General features: G+C 36.5%; 1 protein-coding gene across 1 annotated transcript in view; it reads left to right on the plus strand.

Moving 5' to 3' along the window:
- Positions 1 to 17238, plus strand: part of si:dkey-237h12.3 (teneurin-3) — a 199105-nt gene that overhangs the window by 13706 nt on the left and 168161 nt on the right. Inside the window, exons 2-3 of the mRNA XM_016670914.1 lie at positions 2345 to 2836; positions 4597 to 4872. Coding sequence (XP_016526400.1) covers positions 2566 to 2836; positions 4597 to 4872 — 547 coding nt within the window. The 5' untranslated portion in view covers positions 2345 to 2565. The remainder of the gene's footprint in view (positions 1 to 2344; positions 2837 to 4596; positions 4873 to 17238) is intronic.

The raw sequence follows: 17238 nt of genomic DNA on the forward strand, positions 1-17238 counted from the left end.
TTTTATGGCGATATGGTAATTTCATGGTGTAAGTACATCACACGTCCTGTGATATGAAGTTGTAAAGGTGAAGACAAACATGGCTAAACCGCCAAAACACCAAATAAGAATCTGGTCAGTTGGTTTACATCTGTATTGAATTTCACAGAATTATCTGATATCTAAGGTAAGGATATCGCAGTAGCTTCAGCTCACGTACTCGCCGTTACCTGGTTACACGGAGCTCAGCTCTGCGCCAGCTCGCTTCTCCGCTACACAGAGCGAACCGATCAGCCACGGCGAATAAACTTTCTCAAACGCAAACGTCTTTCCGAAAATAAATAATTTAGCGCAAGGTTGAGGGCCACCGAGTTGTATAAAACAGGAGAAATATTTCCTGACCATTTTGTCAAGCACCGGTTAATTTGACGCGACAGGAAACGACATTACTCAGAAAGAGAAGAAGCTAGCTTGCTACAGCTAGTGGCGTCTGCTAACTCGTAAGCATTTAAATAAATCAGTAGAAGTGAGAGTTGAAGCTGCTTTATTGCTTCGTTTCCCGACTCAGATGTTCCTTCAGGGAAATTATGAAACAAACTTCACTCATTGTTGGTAAAGCAATGAAAATGGCGCTGCGGGGAGGTTAGCAAGCTAAAAATTAAAACACGGACCGTCATTAAGTTCCTGATCTTTAGGAAGTGTGCAAAAGCTTTTACTGTTGACGATTTTTATTATCGTATATTTTGGTGTTGAGCGTTTTTAAAAGGAAGATTTTCTTTATAAAAATGTTAAACGCGGTTCTTAGTTTCACACTGCTTGCGTTAAAAAATAAACATAAGGGGGAAACACTTTTTAACATCTCGTAAAACTGATGTTTTAATTGTGTACCGAAGTATTTTTATTTCCATTGGGTAGCTGTTCTCAGGCTGTTTCTTCATTTATATTTATCAATTTTATATTTTCTTTGAGACATTAAACATGTACGATTTTTGCATATATATTTATATATGAAGATTCTTAATGTAGTGACTGTATAAAGGAAAGTAAAGAATACATAGGATTATGAGCTGATCTGATCCAACTGAAATAAGCAGAATGACCTTCTGCTGCTAGATGAGATTTATTGGAGTCATATAACTACGTGTCCTTACAGTTGGTTCTAAAATAGCCCAGTTGGTTCTAAAAGGTAGCATAAAATATTTACCTGGCGGTTAAACCGCAACCGATAGTACCATTTGGTAGCTTGAAAAATGGGAATAAAGTTTGGTATGAAACACTAAAGAATAAAGGGGCAAAATGAGGAGGAGGGCCGTCCACAGTTGCAGTCTGGTACTACACTAAAGGACTATATGCGTGTTATTCAAGGAATTGAAGATATTTGATCGTCTCTTGGTCAAAACTGGATGTTAAGATCTAAACTGAACAAAAATTCTTTCAAACACAGTTTGAGAAAGACTGACTCCACAATTTTTTCACCTTCCTTGTGTAAAACAAAAAATTAAATCCTTCTGTGACAGAAAGTTAACTTCTCATCGCTTCTCTCTTTGGGTTGAATTCCACCACAGATCCAGGTGAAGTTTCTCCTCACTCTTGAGTTTGTTTGGGCTCACGATGAATAATTTCTGTTGCAAATGCATAAAGGTTTCTGTGGAAACGGCTGCTCTCCAACAGTGGCAGTTTTCCAGGAAACACGTTTCTGTTATGAATTTTCAGAGCCCTGACTAGTCCAAAAAAAAAAAAAAAAACCCAAAAAACACCTTGCATTTAACCTCAATTTTAGTGATGTGGAAGCAGAAATTCAAGACATAGCTTTAAAAAACAAGTAGCTGTGTGCAGGTATATTTAGCACCATAAGTACAAGGTTTAATAATTTAAAGACCGGCTCCTATATTTTTTTTTACTTAGCTGCCACAGCCTAACAAAATATATATAGGAGCTATTAATTTTTAATTAGTCTTTGTCTTTGCCCACATTATCGTTGCTCCTCTGTGTATTTAAATGACAACTGCTAAACAGTTAGAATGAAAATATTTGCTATAATATCATTTTAGTATGTTGTAAATTTAGATTATGTTTTATTTTTTCCAGAAGATCAAATTGACAAAAAGTCTTTTGACTGTTTTTAACCAACTTTCAGAAGCTAAACCCACTTTTAACATCTGAAACAAGCACAAAAAAGAGGAAGTTGTTCAAGAGTAGAAGTCAAGTGTTCATGGGTGAAGTTTCAGAGGTGTGGAGGGAGCGTTGGGGTGGGGCAGTGAGAACGAGATAAGTGTGTGCTTTTGAAGATGAAGCTGTGGGATTAGTGTTATCGGAGCTCCTTGCTACCTTTCCTCATCTCTCGTTTTTTTTTTTTTTTCCCCAGGTGCAGCAGGTGGACAGCCGAATGGACTGAAGAAAAGAGCGACAGGGGTTCAGAAGTGAGGAGGAGGGATTTGGAGAGGAAATCAGTCACAGGACGAGAATCACAGCCCAGAGAGAGCAGGAAGGGGGAGCTGAAAGAAAGTGAAATAATCCAGTGGTGAACGCCTCAGTAGAGTGTCAGTAGCAAAAGGGAGGGAGTTGGATGCCCAGCATGCCGGCAGCATGGAAAGGGTGAGGGAGCAGCGGCCTTTCTGCTCGCTGTCCAAGAGCCAGAGGGAGCGGGACAGAGACTGCGAGCGAGACAAGGATCGGGAGCGGCGCTACACAGCTTCCTCCACGGACCGGGACAACGGAGCCTGTCGTGTTCCCACTCAGAAATCGTACAGTTCCAGCGAGACCCTGCAGGCCTTCGACCATGACCCCTCACGGATGCTGTTTGGAGGCAGAGTCAAGGAGATGGTCCACAAGGAGACAGCAGAATACACCAGGCCTGGTTAGTGAAAACAGGGTTTTCTATCAAATGTTATACATCTGTTAGATACTTTTGTGAAATATGTTGTACATATTTACCTGACAGTAATATGAGATAAGGTCTAACTAACATTTTTTCTTTTAAAATGTAACTGCTTAATTGTGGAAGTGATGGAAAAACACTCCTTCAGTTTACAAAAGTGGAAACTTTCATTCTCTCTACTTTAGTAAATACAATAAATAACAAAATCTTCATATCCTTGTTGATTTGCTGCTGTTTACTAGTGTGAGACTTAATTAGGAAAATGAACATGAATGCAGGGATTTTGTCGTTTGTTTACCAAAATGAAAAATCTCACAGTTTTATTCTTTTTATCTATGCAAAATTGATGTGAAAAAAACACAATATCCCAAGAAGTCCTCCAGACTGTGGTAAACACAATTAAAGGAAGTCACTAAGGCATAATCAAGTGTTATTTTCTGAAACTTTTGGAGAAAACTCATTTAGAACATGATCCAATGGGTTCCCCTGATCCTATAAAACACTCCAACCATTCTGGACTTCAGTAAAATGTAAAAGCAGTGCCTAAAAAGTAACACTTGGTTTTAATTGGCTGGTGGAAGCTGCTTTAAATTGTGTAATTAAAAAGTTTGAGCACTTTACTCTATTTTATGGCACTCATTGGGCTCATAAGATTGCAATCAGAAAATCTATCCATTACTCCCGTACGTTTTCCTAGTGCTAATTGGTGTCCGTTTCAGATTTAATGGGATCAAGATGAAGTTGTGGGAAGAAAACTGCTTTTATTTTTTAATTTAATGTAGACATTTAGAGTTGGAATCTGTTTCTTAGATCATCATGGTAAATGCCAGATTTAAAGAGCATATTTATTTCATTCAACGTGTCTGTGTGTGTGTGTGTTTGTCTGCGTGTGTGTGTGTGTGTGTGTGTGAGTGTGTGTGTGTTGGTGCGTGTACACACACACCTACATGTGTGTGAATAACGAAAATAAAAGACAAACAATTTTACTTGTTTAATATTTTAGAGGGTAGAACAAATTAAAAATAGAATAACTAAAGCATTTTTTCCTTAATGCAATAATATTTTATAAATACTTGCTTTATTTAAAAAAAAAGAAATTATAAAAACATAATATTTTTTGTGGTTTTTGTCACTTGCATAATTATTCAACAATTAAATCAATTTTATATTGTTTTTTAACTATGTACATGCATTTAGTTTGGCCTTATAGAACATAGGGTTTATATATATATATATATATATATATAAAATTAGAAATCTTATAATAAATTTATATTATTTATTTGTAGTGGAAGACACAGTGAACTGAAAGTTGGACTAGTTTTTCCCATAATTCTGGAACTTCTAGTTGAACTCAGTGGTAGTTTTTTGTTTGCTGTGCATTATGCCGTGGGGAAAAAAAATGCATAGACAGTTATGACAGCTTATTATTTTTTTCTGGTGCATGTAGAATAGAAGCCCTAACTAGCTGCAAGTGGAGAGCAGAAACCATGTGTTGTTGACATAGTTAAAATATTTTCTAAATTGTGTGTGCCTGAAAAAAAAATTAAAATATTTATCACAACTAAATACTTTATTTTTGGTTTAAGAATATTTCTTTTATTAATTGATTGCAGAAAATGTGGGGGATTTAGATGTTAAGAATCAGACGTCACAATGCTCATCAGGAGGTTGTGTTCTTGGCTATTAACCTGGTTGTTACTCGGTTTGTTAACTTTACAACTTGCTGTCGTTTACAGGACAGACATTTTCATTGAGGCAGCTCGGGATTTGTGAGCCAGCAGCTCGCAGAGGCTTGGCTCTCTGCCCTGAGACCGGCCTGTCCCACCCACTCAGCAGCTACACCCGGGGGCCGGCCGCCACAGAAAACCATGAACCTGTATCACCGGAACGTACCATGACTCTTTGGGGAACGGGGGCAAAATCTGGGCAGAATTCATGCCTCTCCAGCCGTTCCAATTCGGCGCTCACGCTCACTGACACGGAAATGGACAATAAATCGGACACTGAGATGGGTGAGTAGGGCACACTTTGCATCTCACACCTCCCTCTTTGCTTTGAAAAGTGGAAGAAAATCACTAGGTAGAAAAAGCAGCAGCATGGTTGGTGCTGCAGACGAGCTCCTGATTGGTGGAAGGAAGTGGAAGTGTGATTGGTGGGGCAGCTTTTTAGAGAGGCATTTGCAGCTGTCTTTGTTTGGATCAAAGGGGAGAGTCTTTGCTGCATTCAGAGAAAAATTTCGCCCTGAGATTGAGTGCTTGCTAGTCACCTGGTCCGTCTCGGCGGGAAGCCGAGGAGTTTGATAAAGTTTCCCCATGGGCTATCGCAGAATCAAAGATAGCTTTGTGCGCCTCAGTCTGAGATTTTGCTTAGAAATTCTGCAGTGGTTGACTGGGCATACATAATGGCTGATTAAATGGGCACAATGGTTTGAAGTGCAAATTTGATCATGCTGAAAACCTGAGATGGAGGATTGGGCTTCTCTGTTTGAAGAGGGCAAATCTTTTCTACACCAAAGAGAGGCAGTGTTTACGGATTGTTTAAATGTGTACCTGTCTGATTTTAGGTTCATTTATGTCACACTGAGTTCACAGCTTGATTCTTTCATGCTGCTATTTTACTGTTTAATGACTTTAGTTTCATTTTGCATCATAAAGTCTTTAAATTGATCATCTTACTTGTTTGTATTTTGGTGTAATCCTAATCTTTGGTTTGAAATTAATTTTCTCTGTTGTAATTAGTTCTGTGCTCTGAAAGCTCTCCTGACTTCATATGTCATTCATCATCATTATGGTGTCACCACTGTAACACATCTGATGCAAAGCTCTAATTATTTTTAAGAAATCGATGTTATCAAAGAATGGCAGGCAGTTCAAATAATTAGGGTTTATTACACTTTCCTGGCAAGAACATTAAAGAGAGGATAAAAAAGAACATGTCTTGTTCTCTTGCTATCAATTTTTATACTGAAAACATTGGCCACAGTCTGACATTTGAGACAAGTCATTTTCTTAATAGCAGCATTCATCATGGGGAGCTCGTCTACCGGGGTGGGGGAGCTGACTTAGTCCTCTACCTTTTCAAAATGCCATCAGAATTCAAATTCAGGCATCTGTTCCTGAAACTGGCCTCAAAGGAAATGCGCCTCACCTCCTCGGCGCCTCACTCAGGACACATTTGTTGTTCTATATGCCAGAAACGAAACTGCATCTCAAGAGGCTGGTCCGTTTTGCAGGAGAACACAGAGCTTTGCTTCAATAGATCCTCTCCTGTGCTTTGATTCCTTCTGTGCCGCAACCACTTAAAAGTGTGTGACCTCACACACACTCATGCACACTCCACAGTCAGGAAACGCCTCAAGAAGCTTCTGCTGATTGGCTCAGGTTTGAACAATGTCCTGCTGGGAGTTAAGGTCACTCACAAGGCAGGAGTGAGTCTATATTTTTGGTCATTGCAGGAAAAAAATCAGTTCTTTTTTTCAATGTTGCGAAAAGTGAATTCTTTCTTATTTTCAGTTTCACATCATTTAAAATTCAAACTTTGTCTCTTTTTATAACCTTTTCTTGGTTTATTGCATTTCAAGTCAGAACAAAAAACCCCCGCCTCTGTTCCACCTCTATAGATCTTTGTCTTTTTTTTTCCTTTGGCAGGAAGCATTGCACTTTTGACTTTCACTATTTAATGAAGCAGCTAAGAGAAATGACCCATCCAAAGGTTTCTATCAACTCAATATGCATGCGGAAGCTCCGACAAGGGGCCGTTCAGCCCCACTTATTCATAAATGAACTCGATATTTCATTGTAATTTGCTCTGTTCTGCAGAGTGTTCGACACAGACAAGTACCAAAGCCTGTGTACGTTCGCAGCGTGTGGCATCTGCAGATATCCACCTCAGGGACAGAGGTCGGTTACCGAAACAGATGAACCCAGGGTGGTCATCTGGGGGTCAGTCTGCAGCTCTGTAAAAACTCATGTGGGACGGCGGAAAGAATGAAAGGTGATTTATTTTGTGGGCAGGGAGAAATTTTGTTATTTTGCATATTTGATTCAGAAGATAATGGCTGTCACAGGAGGCTTTCTAAATTAGTCCAAACATTATTTAAATATTTCAGTGTTTGTGTATTAGTTTTGGCCTGTTTATTTATTTATTTACTTTTCTGTCTTTGTTTTTCTCCGTCTTTTTGTATGTCTTTGTTTTTTCCTTTCTTTATGACTTAACTACTTTCATTGTATTTTTTATATTTTGTTTATGTTTTTCTATCTTTTTACTTAGTGGCTTTAAAGAAAATTTTAAAACATCAAAGACGTCTTTAGTGGAGATATTTATTTATTTTATTCAAGCAATATCAGCTAATATTTATTTATTTTCAAAATAAATAAATAAATACATATTTTATGGAGAAAAGGCAGATGAATAAATAAATAAATTCATTAATTAAATAAATAAAAATAATCTTTATAAACCTCTTTGAGTGCCCTTAGTCCTAAAAAAAAGGTAATGCAAAAGTAATTTCCACACCAAGAATATTGCATAAAATATTCCTGTGATTAAGATATTTTACCTGGATATTATAATTATAGAGTTTAAACAATTGAATAAGTCATTAATGCTTTAAGTTGAAGTTCTTTGCAACACAATTAAAATTTAGTTGAATGTATTTTTAAAAATAAAGAGAGAGAAACAGTAATTATGGTGGGATATACTTATGCATAGCTGGGTTTATATAGTCATATTAGAGAGTATCAATGATTCTAGAAGGACCTATGAAGTTATGCAAAGTCTAATTGGGATTTCAAATGGAGTTGAATGTGGGTCACTTTGTGTCCTTAGCATTTCCAGTTTCCTGCAGACATTTTAATTTGATTAAAAATAGTTACAAATCTTAAGAATTATATAAAATTAAAAATGCAGCAAACTACATGTTGTAATTCTCCACTCTAACAGAGAATATGGACATCTTTTTATTAAAACCCATCGTGAATGTGATCCAGGTTTAATATTTAATACCTCAGGATGATCTTTGGTGCTCAGAGTTGTTTCAGGTTCTGTCAGGAAATCTAGAGGAAAATGAATTTTAACTAAGGACAGAAAATGTCCTGATTTAAAAATGTGAACAAATTTCCTCCAAACATAACAAAAAGCCACTGTGTGCTCTTCTCTCTCGAGGTTGGGGCACTAACTATTAAAGTGCACTTTTTAAAATGAAAACCTTGTTGTGAAGGTTGCTTATATATTTATATTTCAGTATGTTTGTGTTAGGTCAAAGAACATCCTCGGAGGAAAAGTCAACACTACCAAAGAGACTGATCACCCCCCCACACACACCTCCAATGTTGGCTGTGCTGGGCTTAAAATCAATATTATATCCTTCATAAAACATGAATGACTTCATGCAGCAAAAACATTGCATGGCCCTGTTGAGTTGTATTCCTAATAGGGTGTGAAAAAGCTCACGCTCACTTGTTAGGTATTATAGGTGGAGAGCTTCAGCACCTGACAACAGCTCACCTTATGAAACACATCAGGTGGATTTATTGTTTAACGGAGGGACTTGATGCCTGCTGGACCTGGTTTGAAGCAAACCACTTTCCCGGTAATGTCTGTCATCCCGGGCTAAAGAGCCACCGTCTTCTGGGATTTTTATCCGTGTCTGCGGCCTTGGAGAGGGCTGCCCCCCCGGCTTGTGTTGGGGTGTGAAGGGGCAGCCTCTGGTTCCTCTCACAGCTTAACCACAGATGACCTTTTACTCTATTTTTGTCCACAGTTACATACAAATAGTCAGACACACACACAGACACACACCGACACACACAGACACACACGACGCGTAAATAGAAGCAGACAAAAACACAGTTACATGCACACACAAGGAGCAAGTGGCTTATAAGAAATTTTAGTAGAAATTATATTTGCTAATAGAATATTGGTAATAATGACTATAATATATTTTATTGTATATCAATCTTGGTATTTGTATTTATTTTATTAATACATATTATTTAATTAATTTATTCTAAATAACTATTCACTACTATTCACTATTATTATTATTATTATTATTATTATTATTATTATTATCAACAGTAGCATTTGCTTCTGGGTCATTTTTCCCCACTCACCAGTTCAAACCTTGATTTCCTCCTTCCATATTTCACCTGTAAAACAATTTTGTACCCATATACATAAACCATGCTGCATCCATTTATTTTATTGATAATTAAAGAATTTATATTTATGATGGTGATCAACTGTCATAAAAATGTGGAATTAAATTAAAATTTGCCATAATGTCTGTAATGTTTTTTGGTTTTGAGCCACTTTTCAGTCTGTTGATCCCAGATTAAACTAGATCCTTCCTGTTAGAATTTGGTATTTATTGGTGTTACAGCCAGTTTTTCTTACAGTAGCCTGTTCGGAGCTTATAGAAAATGTCTTTACATAGTTTATTAAAGTGGGAACGTTATTTTATTTTTTATTTGAGTTGTTGTCTCTCACTGGTCCCTTACTCTGTTTTTTTTTCCTATTCTGTCCTTGTCATTTTTGTCTCTTTGCTTCCTGATCCAGATTCAGCCTCTTGTGCCATTACCTTAAAGTCAATTGTGCAACATTTTTTTCTTTCCACACTTTAGTTGAGGAAATCTGCTTCAGAAACTGCAAGGCAAGCAGTCCCACCAGACTCTTTGTCTAAGCTGCCAGTACAGGACACTTGTAGAGGCTTTGTCTGCTGCGGCCTGCACCTCCTGCCCAAACTTATTGTGGGAAACAGTGTGTCGCATTCATGCTTTCATAGAGGATGTGGGGAAGCAGTAGGGCCTTGCATGTCCGTGTTCTTATCCAGGAGTGTTTACTAGGGGGATGTAGCAGAAAAGAATTTCAATTTGTTCAAGTCACAGGTCTACACGGCGGTCATAGACATTTTACAGTTGTGTGTAGCAGATTTACTGCGTGAACAGAGCCAGTAAAAGGTTAATTAAATCAGGAGAGAAGTCACGGCAAAGTGTTCTGTAGCACAGCGAGCTTTCCTTGGAGCACAGAAATCCTCTAACATGCCTCTCTGCATGTTGCTGCTCACTCATTACGTGCACACACACTTCCGTATCTCACTTTGGTGTTTTTATCACACTATACCTTCCTAGGATTAGAGAAATCAACCAAATGTGCGGACATGTTTGCGCGCACACACTGGCGTACATGCCGGAGGGGCGTCACGCTGACGGAGGTGACAAGCCATCTGTCAAACTCCTGTCTCAGATCTGCGCCTTGTATTGTGACAGAGGAATCAGCCTATTGATCGTAGCATGAAGAAATCTTTCCTCACTGCTTTCATAATTCAACATGACACGAGCTGAACTCTAAAAGAATAAATAATATCAGCTTTTTTTCTATACCCTTTGGTCTGGAGGGGCAGTCATTTGTGAGATGCTTGAAGAATATTCAGTTATTGGCAGAGCAAACTGTTTCATGATTTGTTGATTGGGGTTAGAAAGGTGTGTCTGAGTTTTATTTGGTGCCTCGTCAAAGGAGGAGGTTCACTTTGATCGCCATCATTTTTACTGTCACCACTTCTCTTCTGGCTGCTGTTGTCACCGCTTAAGTGCCGGCGCTAAAGTGCTCAGAGTGATGGGATATGGGATTTGGCGATGAGATGTCATGGCAGCTGTTGTGCTTACCCCTCATACATTGCTTTCTGTTTTAGAGTGATTTGGGGAAGTCTTGAAGGGGTCACTGCCCTCTTGTTTTCGAAGAACAGAGGTCAGGGACTTTTCAGCCTCTTTCAGCTCAAACGACAAAATGATCTCTGATTTTTTTTCCCCCCACATAGTTCTTTTCTACAACCTGACTCACGGTGTGTGCAATGATGGCATTCTTGTCTCGTTGGTTTATTCTTGTGCTCAGCCACATTCACAACATCACAGCACCACATAGTGAAAAACTTCTTCACACACCACAGCTACCCCCCACTGAGTAGATGATCTGATTAGACTTTGGAGTGTCTGGCTGTATAAATTTGCATATTAATAAGGAAAAGCTGATTTTCTTGAAGCTACTATGTCCCTTTAATACTTCAAAGATAGAATTTCAAATAACATCAATGTGAAGACGGTTTTTTGCATCTCTAGAAGTATTTCCTAATGAATGTGTTTTTCATATGCTTCAGACATGCAGATCTTACTATGAAGTTAAACATGGTTCAATATAAGGAGGGACCAATTTGAGATGATAAAATAAACATAGAAAATAAATACATCTTTTGTTTATTTCAATGTGAAAACTGATTTATTTCATACTCATATTTTGTCAAAAAAAATTAAATAAAAATTTTGGAAATAAAAATAGAGCTATAATTTTAAAATATGCAATTTTAGAGCTTTGAGCTTAATAATCACTAGTTAATTAACACATTATTGTATTTTTGGGGGTTTAAATTTATGCTAATCCCATAATCATTAATCACTGTTTTTTTCCCTTTGTTTTTTGTAGTTGATTCTTAAATAACATTGTCTCTAATTTTACTTCAGTGAAACTCTTTTGTGTGAAATAATCAGCAGTTGTGTTTTTCTTTTGTTTCTTAATGAAGTGAAGATGTTTTTCTTTATCTTAAAAAGCTGTTTCATCTGTCCAGCCTGTATTTCCTGAAGCTATGTTTGCTCCACAGATGACCAGGATACAAGTTAAACCGTGAACGTTGGAAATCTGTCAACATCATTTATTCTGCTGTGAAAAATACAAACTGTGGTTGTTATGGCAGCAATGGGGCAAAAAGAAAACATAAAAAACACACACAGTAAATAATTGGTCTGATCTGAACTTAGTAGACATTTGTGAGCTATTTTTATAAAAAAATAAAACAATACATTTTGACCCGGAAGTTTTTTTTTCTGTTCAGGAAATCCTTAACGACCTTAACCTGAGAAACTCCAAGGTCTTTGCATGCTTTAGTTTTTTGATTTTTTTTTTTAAGGAAACCAGTAATGTAATGAAAAAAACAAAATGGAGTGGTTATTTGATTTTCATTTTAAAATACTGAATAATAAATGGAAATATAATCTATATTTCTTTGCTAATCAAAAACACATGAACTTGTTTTGATTTTCTTTTTAGGTTATAAATAATAAAAACCTAAATCGGTCCCAAGAGAAATTAAAAATTGATCAATTTTTGCACATTCTTATACCCTGCAGTGAAACCACTCTTAGATTTACATATTTCCAAAGCGTTCCTTTAAATGTAACTAAATAAATGTAACTAGGTGCTACCCACCTCTAGGTGTAGTACGGGTGAGCAAGAGCTCACAATGTTAAAAAAAAATTAAAATACATTTCTTCATCCAAATTAAAAATATGTTATATTCAATTAAAATCAAATTCAAAAGGGAAATGAAAATGTTTCTGTAACTAATATTATCAAAGGTTTTGTAAAGAGTTGTTGTCGATGTGGATGACTCTGGGCAAGAAGGATCCACTGTAGCAGTCTGTATTACAGCAAATCTGAAGAAGCCTCTGACTGAAGACACTATGTTATTGTATGAGTTTCATGAAAAGGATGCTCAGGGTTGTCCATCATTTTCTTCTGTGCAGAATGTTTTTCTTTGTATGTTTTTGCTAAACCGTATTCCTGTTATTGTGGAAAAATTGCAGCTCAAGGTTTACACAAGAAACAGCGCCTCCTACAGTCACATTCATTAGTACAATAGTTGCAAAACTGGGTTATTTTATGTTTTCATCCCCAGAAAGGCAATTGTTTTGTGCTACAATTTATTTCAATATGAAATCTTGATATTAAGTCAATATACAAGCTGTTTTGTGACTAAACATCAATAAAAAAAGTATTTTTCTAATTTATTTCCATGTAAAAAGAAAATATTAAAACTGAAATTTCAGGTACCAGATCTTTTTTTTGAAATCACAATCCTGAAATGTATCTGATCTACATTTCATTTCTCCTATGGACAAGCATTGAGTCCATAGGAGATGCTGTTTCATTTATGTCCCACCCATATGTTCAAGAAAGATACAGATAAACAAGACCATACAAAAAAAAAAAACAAAAAAAACAAGAGAAAAATGCTGTGATGAATTTCAACAACTTTACTATTTTTAAAAAACTGTGGTTTTATTTATCCTCTTGTCAGCTATTTGCTAGTAAAAATTGAGGTGTGTATCTCTTTGCTGATTTTTATTTGAGCATTTTAACATTTTAAGCATCAAAAATAATCAAACTACATTTAAATTTCAGCATTTCCATGATGAATCACATAAAAAACAAATGTTCAACGCGTTTAAAAAAAAAATGTATTTCAAAGGGGAAAATCCCAAAATGCATGCATAGAGCCAAAAGGCTGTCTCTTTATAGCTCTTTACAGTATAAAAACGCAACTTTAATTTGAATCTTGCAGGTCAGTGTCAATAGAATTTAACAGAATAGAATATAAATACTATGTTAATCCCCATAAGAAATTTCTCAACATTACACACCGGGATTAAAAGTTAACAAAAATAAGATTGTATATAATTCAATAATAAAATCACTTTCCCAATCAAGGTGATGTTAATGAAACAGCCCCCTAATATTTTAAGAGGCTGTAAATTGTTGGCCATAGTTTAAAGGTATTCACTGTTGGACACTTCCCACGTAATAAAAAACAAACCACTTTCTCTTTTCTCAGAGAAAAACATTTGTTTTTCTGCTTAGCTTGGATCAAATGATGGTAGCGCTTCACTAGGGAGGTTTATTTTATAGCTTATTTAATCAGTAAAGGCAGGTTAGGGTCTACTTTACAAGGTTCTTTTACACTTACATAAAATGCACTACTTAGAGGGAATAAATAAATGCTTTATACCTCCCAAGCTGATATTTTCACCTCTTTTGGGGGTCCAAACTTTACTTAAAGGGGTGAAAACTCTTCCTTTCCCTGTAATTCACATCATGCATACAACTACGTCTCAACCCTGTGCACGGCTCACACTAATCACACTCTGTAGGGAGACTGCAGGACTTGTCATTACGATTAGGAATTACTCTACACTTGTCAATTACGAGACCACTATTTACCGTCCTCAGGAGAAAATGGTTCATTTCATTTCATCACACAACCTAATTGAGTGATTGTATTACCGTGCAACATGGAAATAGACAAGAAGACATTTTTATACTCTATGAATATTAATGTTTGAGACTAAAATCATCATGTTGTTCCATTAGTTTTGTTGGTAATTACATGTATGTCTGGTATCTTCTCTACAATTAATGGTTTTCAGAACCCAGCCATCTACCTCGACTTCCTCGAGAAAAGGTCTCACAGGGAAACATCCGTGTCGTGAAGAGATTGGAGTGTGATTAATTCAGGGTGCAGTTTAGTTGTTTCCATTTGTTGCATGCAAGGAAATACCACAGCTTAAAGAGACGGCTGGAAACTGATAAACTTGAGAAGACGGTCAAACGTTGAGCAGATAGGATACAGTATCCATGTTTGCTTTGTTTCATATGGGCCGGTATAGTTTTCCTGTCCTGTTCTGGATCGACATACGGTTTTTAGATGTTGTCTCCAGACTCCTTCATCATATCAGTTTCATCTAGTTTCTTGTCTTCTTCTTTTTAATCATCTATCTTGGGACTGAAGAGTATTACTTACGTCTGTTGCTTCTCTGGTTTCGGTTTTTAACCTTTTGTTTTGCCATTTTTCAAGTTAGCAATCAAACAGGTAAAGATCAAGGTGATCGCTGCACCTGAATGTGAATGTCTGCAGTTGGAAATGTTTGAAAGTCTTTTTGCTTGTTGCTTCGCTGTGTCCTTCAGCAAGACACTGGGGCCAAAATGTTTGAATTGCAAAGTATCTCCAGCCATGGAGTGGAGTTTTAATGCTCCAGGCTCCAATGATAAACCAGAGGTTCCCTCTTTCTCTTCTATGAAGTTGGTCAATTAAGAGATCAAAAATAATGCCACTAAACGTGCTAACATATTTTGCATTGATTAGGTTTTAGACACATATAATTAATAGCATTTCTTTACATGATATTCATAGTTGCAGAAAAAAATGTTTCTCTTTTTCACACAGATGGATATAAATGTTTCATTTAAAGCTTTCATCTCAATCAGGATTTCGGTCAGTTTACATCATGATATCAGCTCATTTCTACATTCACCACAGAAAAGAGCCTTCAATCTACATCCTGCTGCTGCATCGGATAGTTTTACTATGTTTGTCTCATTTAACAATTCAGCCATTGAGACTTGTGCATAGTGAGGGTCCTGCATGGCGTTGTTTCTGGAGCACAGAAGAATAAATTACTGTCTGCTGTGATAAGAATGGTGTTTCTTCTGCTTTTCTGCATTTCACAAAATGCTTGAATTCTTTTCACTAACATTTCATGTCTGACTTTTATCATTCAGACAAACTCTTTATAGCCTCAAAGAAAGACTGACAACAACCAATGATAAAAAATTATATTAATGATGAATATTTTATGACTGAGCTCCTGCTAAGAGAATCATTTTCTCCTTTTTAATATCACTTTTAAAAGCCTTCGATTTTTAATATAAAATTCCAGCAGTTTCATTCAGAAACTTTTACTGAAAGTAGCCAATGATAAGTGATTATGATTGAAAAACATTTTGGGAATTAAAAAAAAATATCCTAGAACATAGAGAAAAAGGTTGCTGAAATTGGGCTTTTTGGACAGACTTGGGTGGGAATATGAGAATAACAGGCAGGAAATTTATTTTACCGTGCGTGCGTGCGTGCGTGCGTGTGTGTGTGTGTGCGTGTGTGTGAGTGTGTAAGACAGAGAAAACCTGTTATACAGTATCTACACCTGGAGTGCAGACATAATGATAAAGCTGTGTAAAATATATAGGTATTGAAATATTTACTGTTTTTACACAAATGTTTTAAACTAAAACAAAGATGATTTGCTTTCAGTTATATCATCTCTTCTGTTGCAAAAACATTGTAACATATGATTAATACAATGATAATTCTATCATCTTTAAAAAATTATTATGCTTTAGATTCTGTTGCATAGTTTAAGCAAAAATATGGAATAAAAAGCTGCAACATCTAGAGATATGTTTTCTGTGCTTACTCTGCAGATTATTGCTACCTTTACTTTTAAGACAGAGAAAACATGTTATACAGTATCTACACCTGAAGTCCAGACATAAAGATAAAGCTGTGTAAAAGTAGTAAAAATATTTTATAGACATTCTGCTAATAAGAGACATGTGGGTCTTAGTCAGATTAAAATACAGAAGATTACTGTAAAACTTTAGACTGGCCCGGTTATGTTGGGTGCATGTTGCAGTACCTCTGTTATGTTTGTTATGATTTGTTCTTTCGGTAAACTTTTGTTAATTTTTTGGGTTGAGGCATTTCAGATGATGTGCAGCTGAACAGATTTTTTTCTCTCACTTCCTGTTACTTTCGAAGTCTTATTATGATCCGTAACCATGGCCACAAGGTATTGTTTTTACAACTGGGAGCAGCTGATTAGCAACTCAAAAGCTCAAATAATACCTTACCTATGACCCCCGAGAAGTTAAAAAAGAGGCTTCATGGCTGCTGAGCAGAGAGAGGAGGAGGAAGTTCAAACCATCTCGTCCTCCCTTCATAATGGGCAAGGACCATTTTCCTGACTCCAGCACCAGACAGAGATTTAAAAAGAAGCAATTAAAACAAGTAAGGTGGATTAGCAGTGCTTGCTAGCAGCCGATGATGTCATCCAGGGCATGTTACTGTCCTGGATGACAGTAACATGTCATCCAGGACATGTTACCTCTGCTGCCTGGATATTGAGCTGTTTGCGTGTCATCAGTAATGAGTCTACACAGCAGCAGTCTTCAGTCAGAGGCCTTCAACAGTTTTCAGTCAGAGGCCTTTTCAGATTCATTGGAAGACTGACTGTTACTGGAAATTCTTCCTGATCCAAGCATCACCATCCAAGTAACTCTTTGAAGTTACTTGGATGATATAATTTACAACTAAATTTAATTTCCCTTTGAGATAAATGATGCATTTTTAAATCAAATTGAACTGGATTACTCCTGTTTTGATTGTTTATTTAGGTTTTCTATGAAAGTGCTCAGACAGAAATGCAAACAGAAGCTAAACTAGTAAACTATTAATAAAATGTCTTTTTAGCTGATCTGAGACATGAGGCCTGGAGGTGGGAGTACCGTGTCTCTGTTAACAGCTCTCTCCACAAACTGCTCTTATTTTTTTTGTGTGACTCTTTTCGAGCAAAATCAGCCTGAAATAATCTTATTCATGGATATTTGCATGAAATGTTGGCAAGTCTGCTTGCTGTAGTAAAAGCATCAGATTACCTTCTTAACTGTTCATATGATGGATTTAGGATGTATATATATATATCCATATATATATA

This window comes from Poecilia formosa, unplaced genomic scaffold (genome assembly GCF_000485575.1).
Source record: "Poecilia formosa unplaced genomic scaffold, Poecilia_formosa-5.1.2 Scaffold39, whole genome shotgun sequence".
Classification (NCBI taxonomy): Eukaryota; Metazoa; Chordata; class Actinopteri; order Cyprinodontiformes; family Poeciliidae; genus Poecilia; species Poecilia formosa.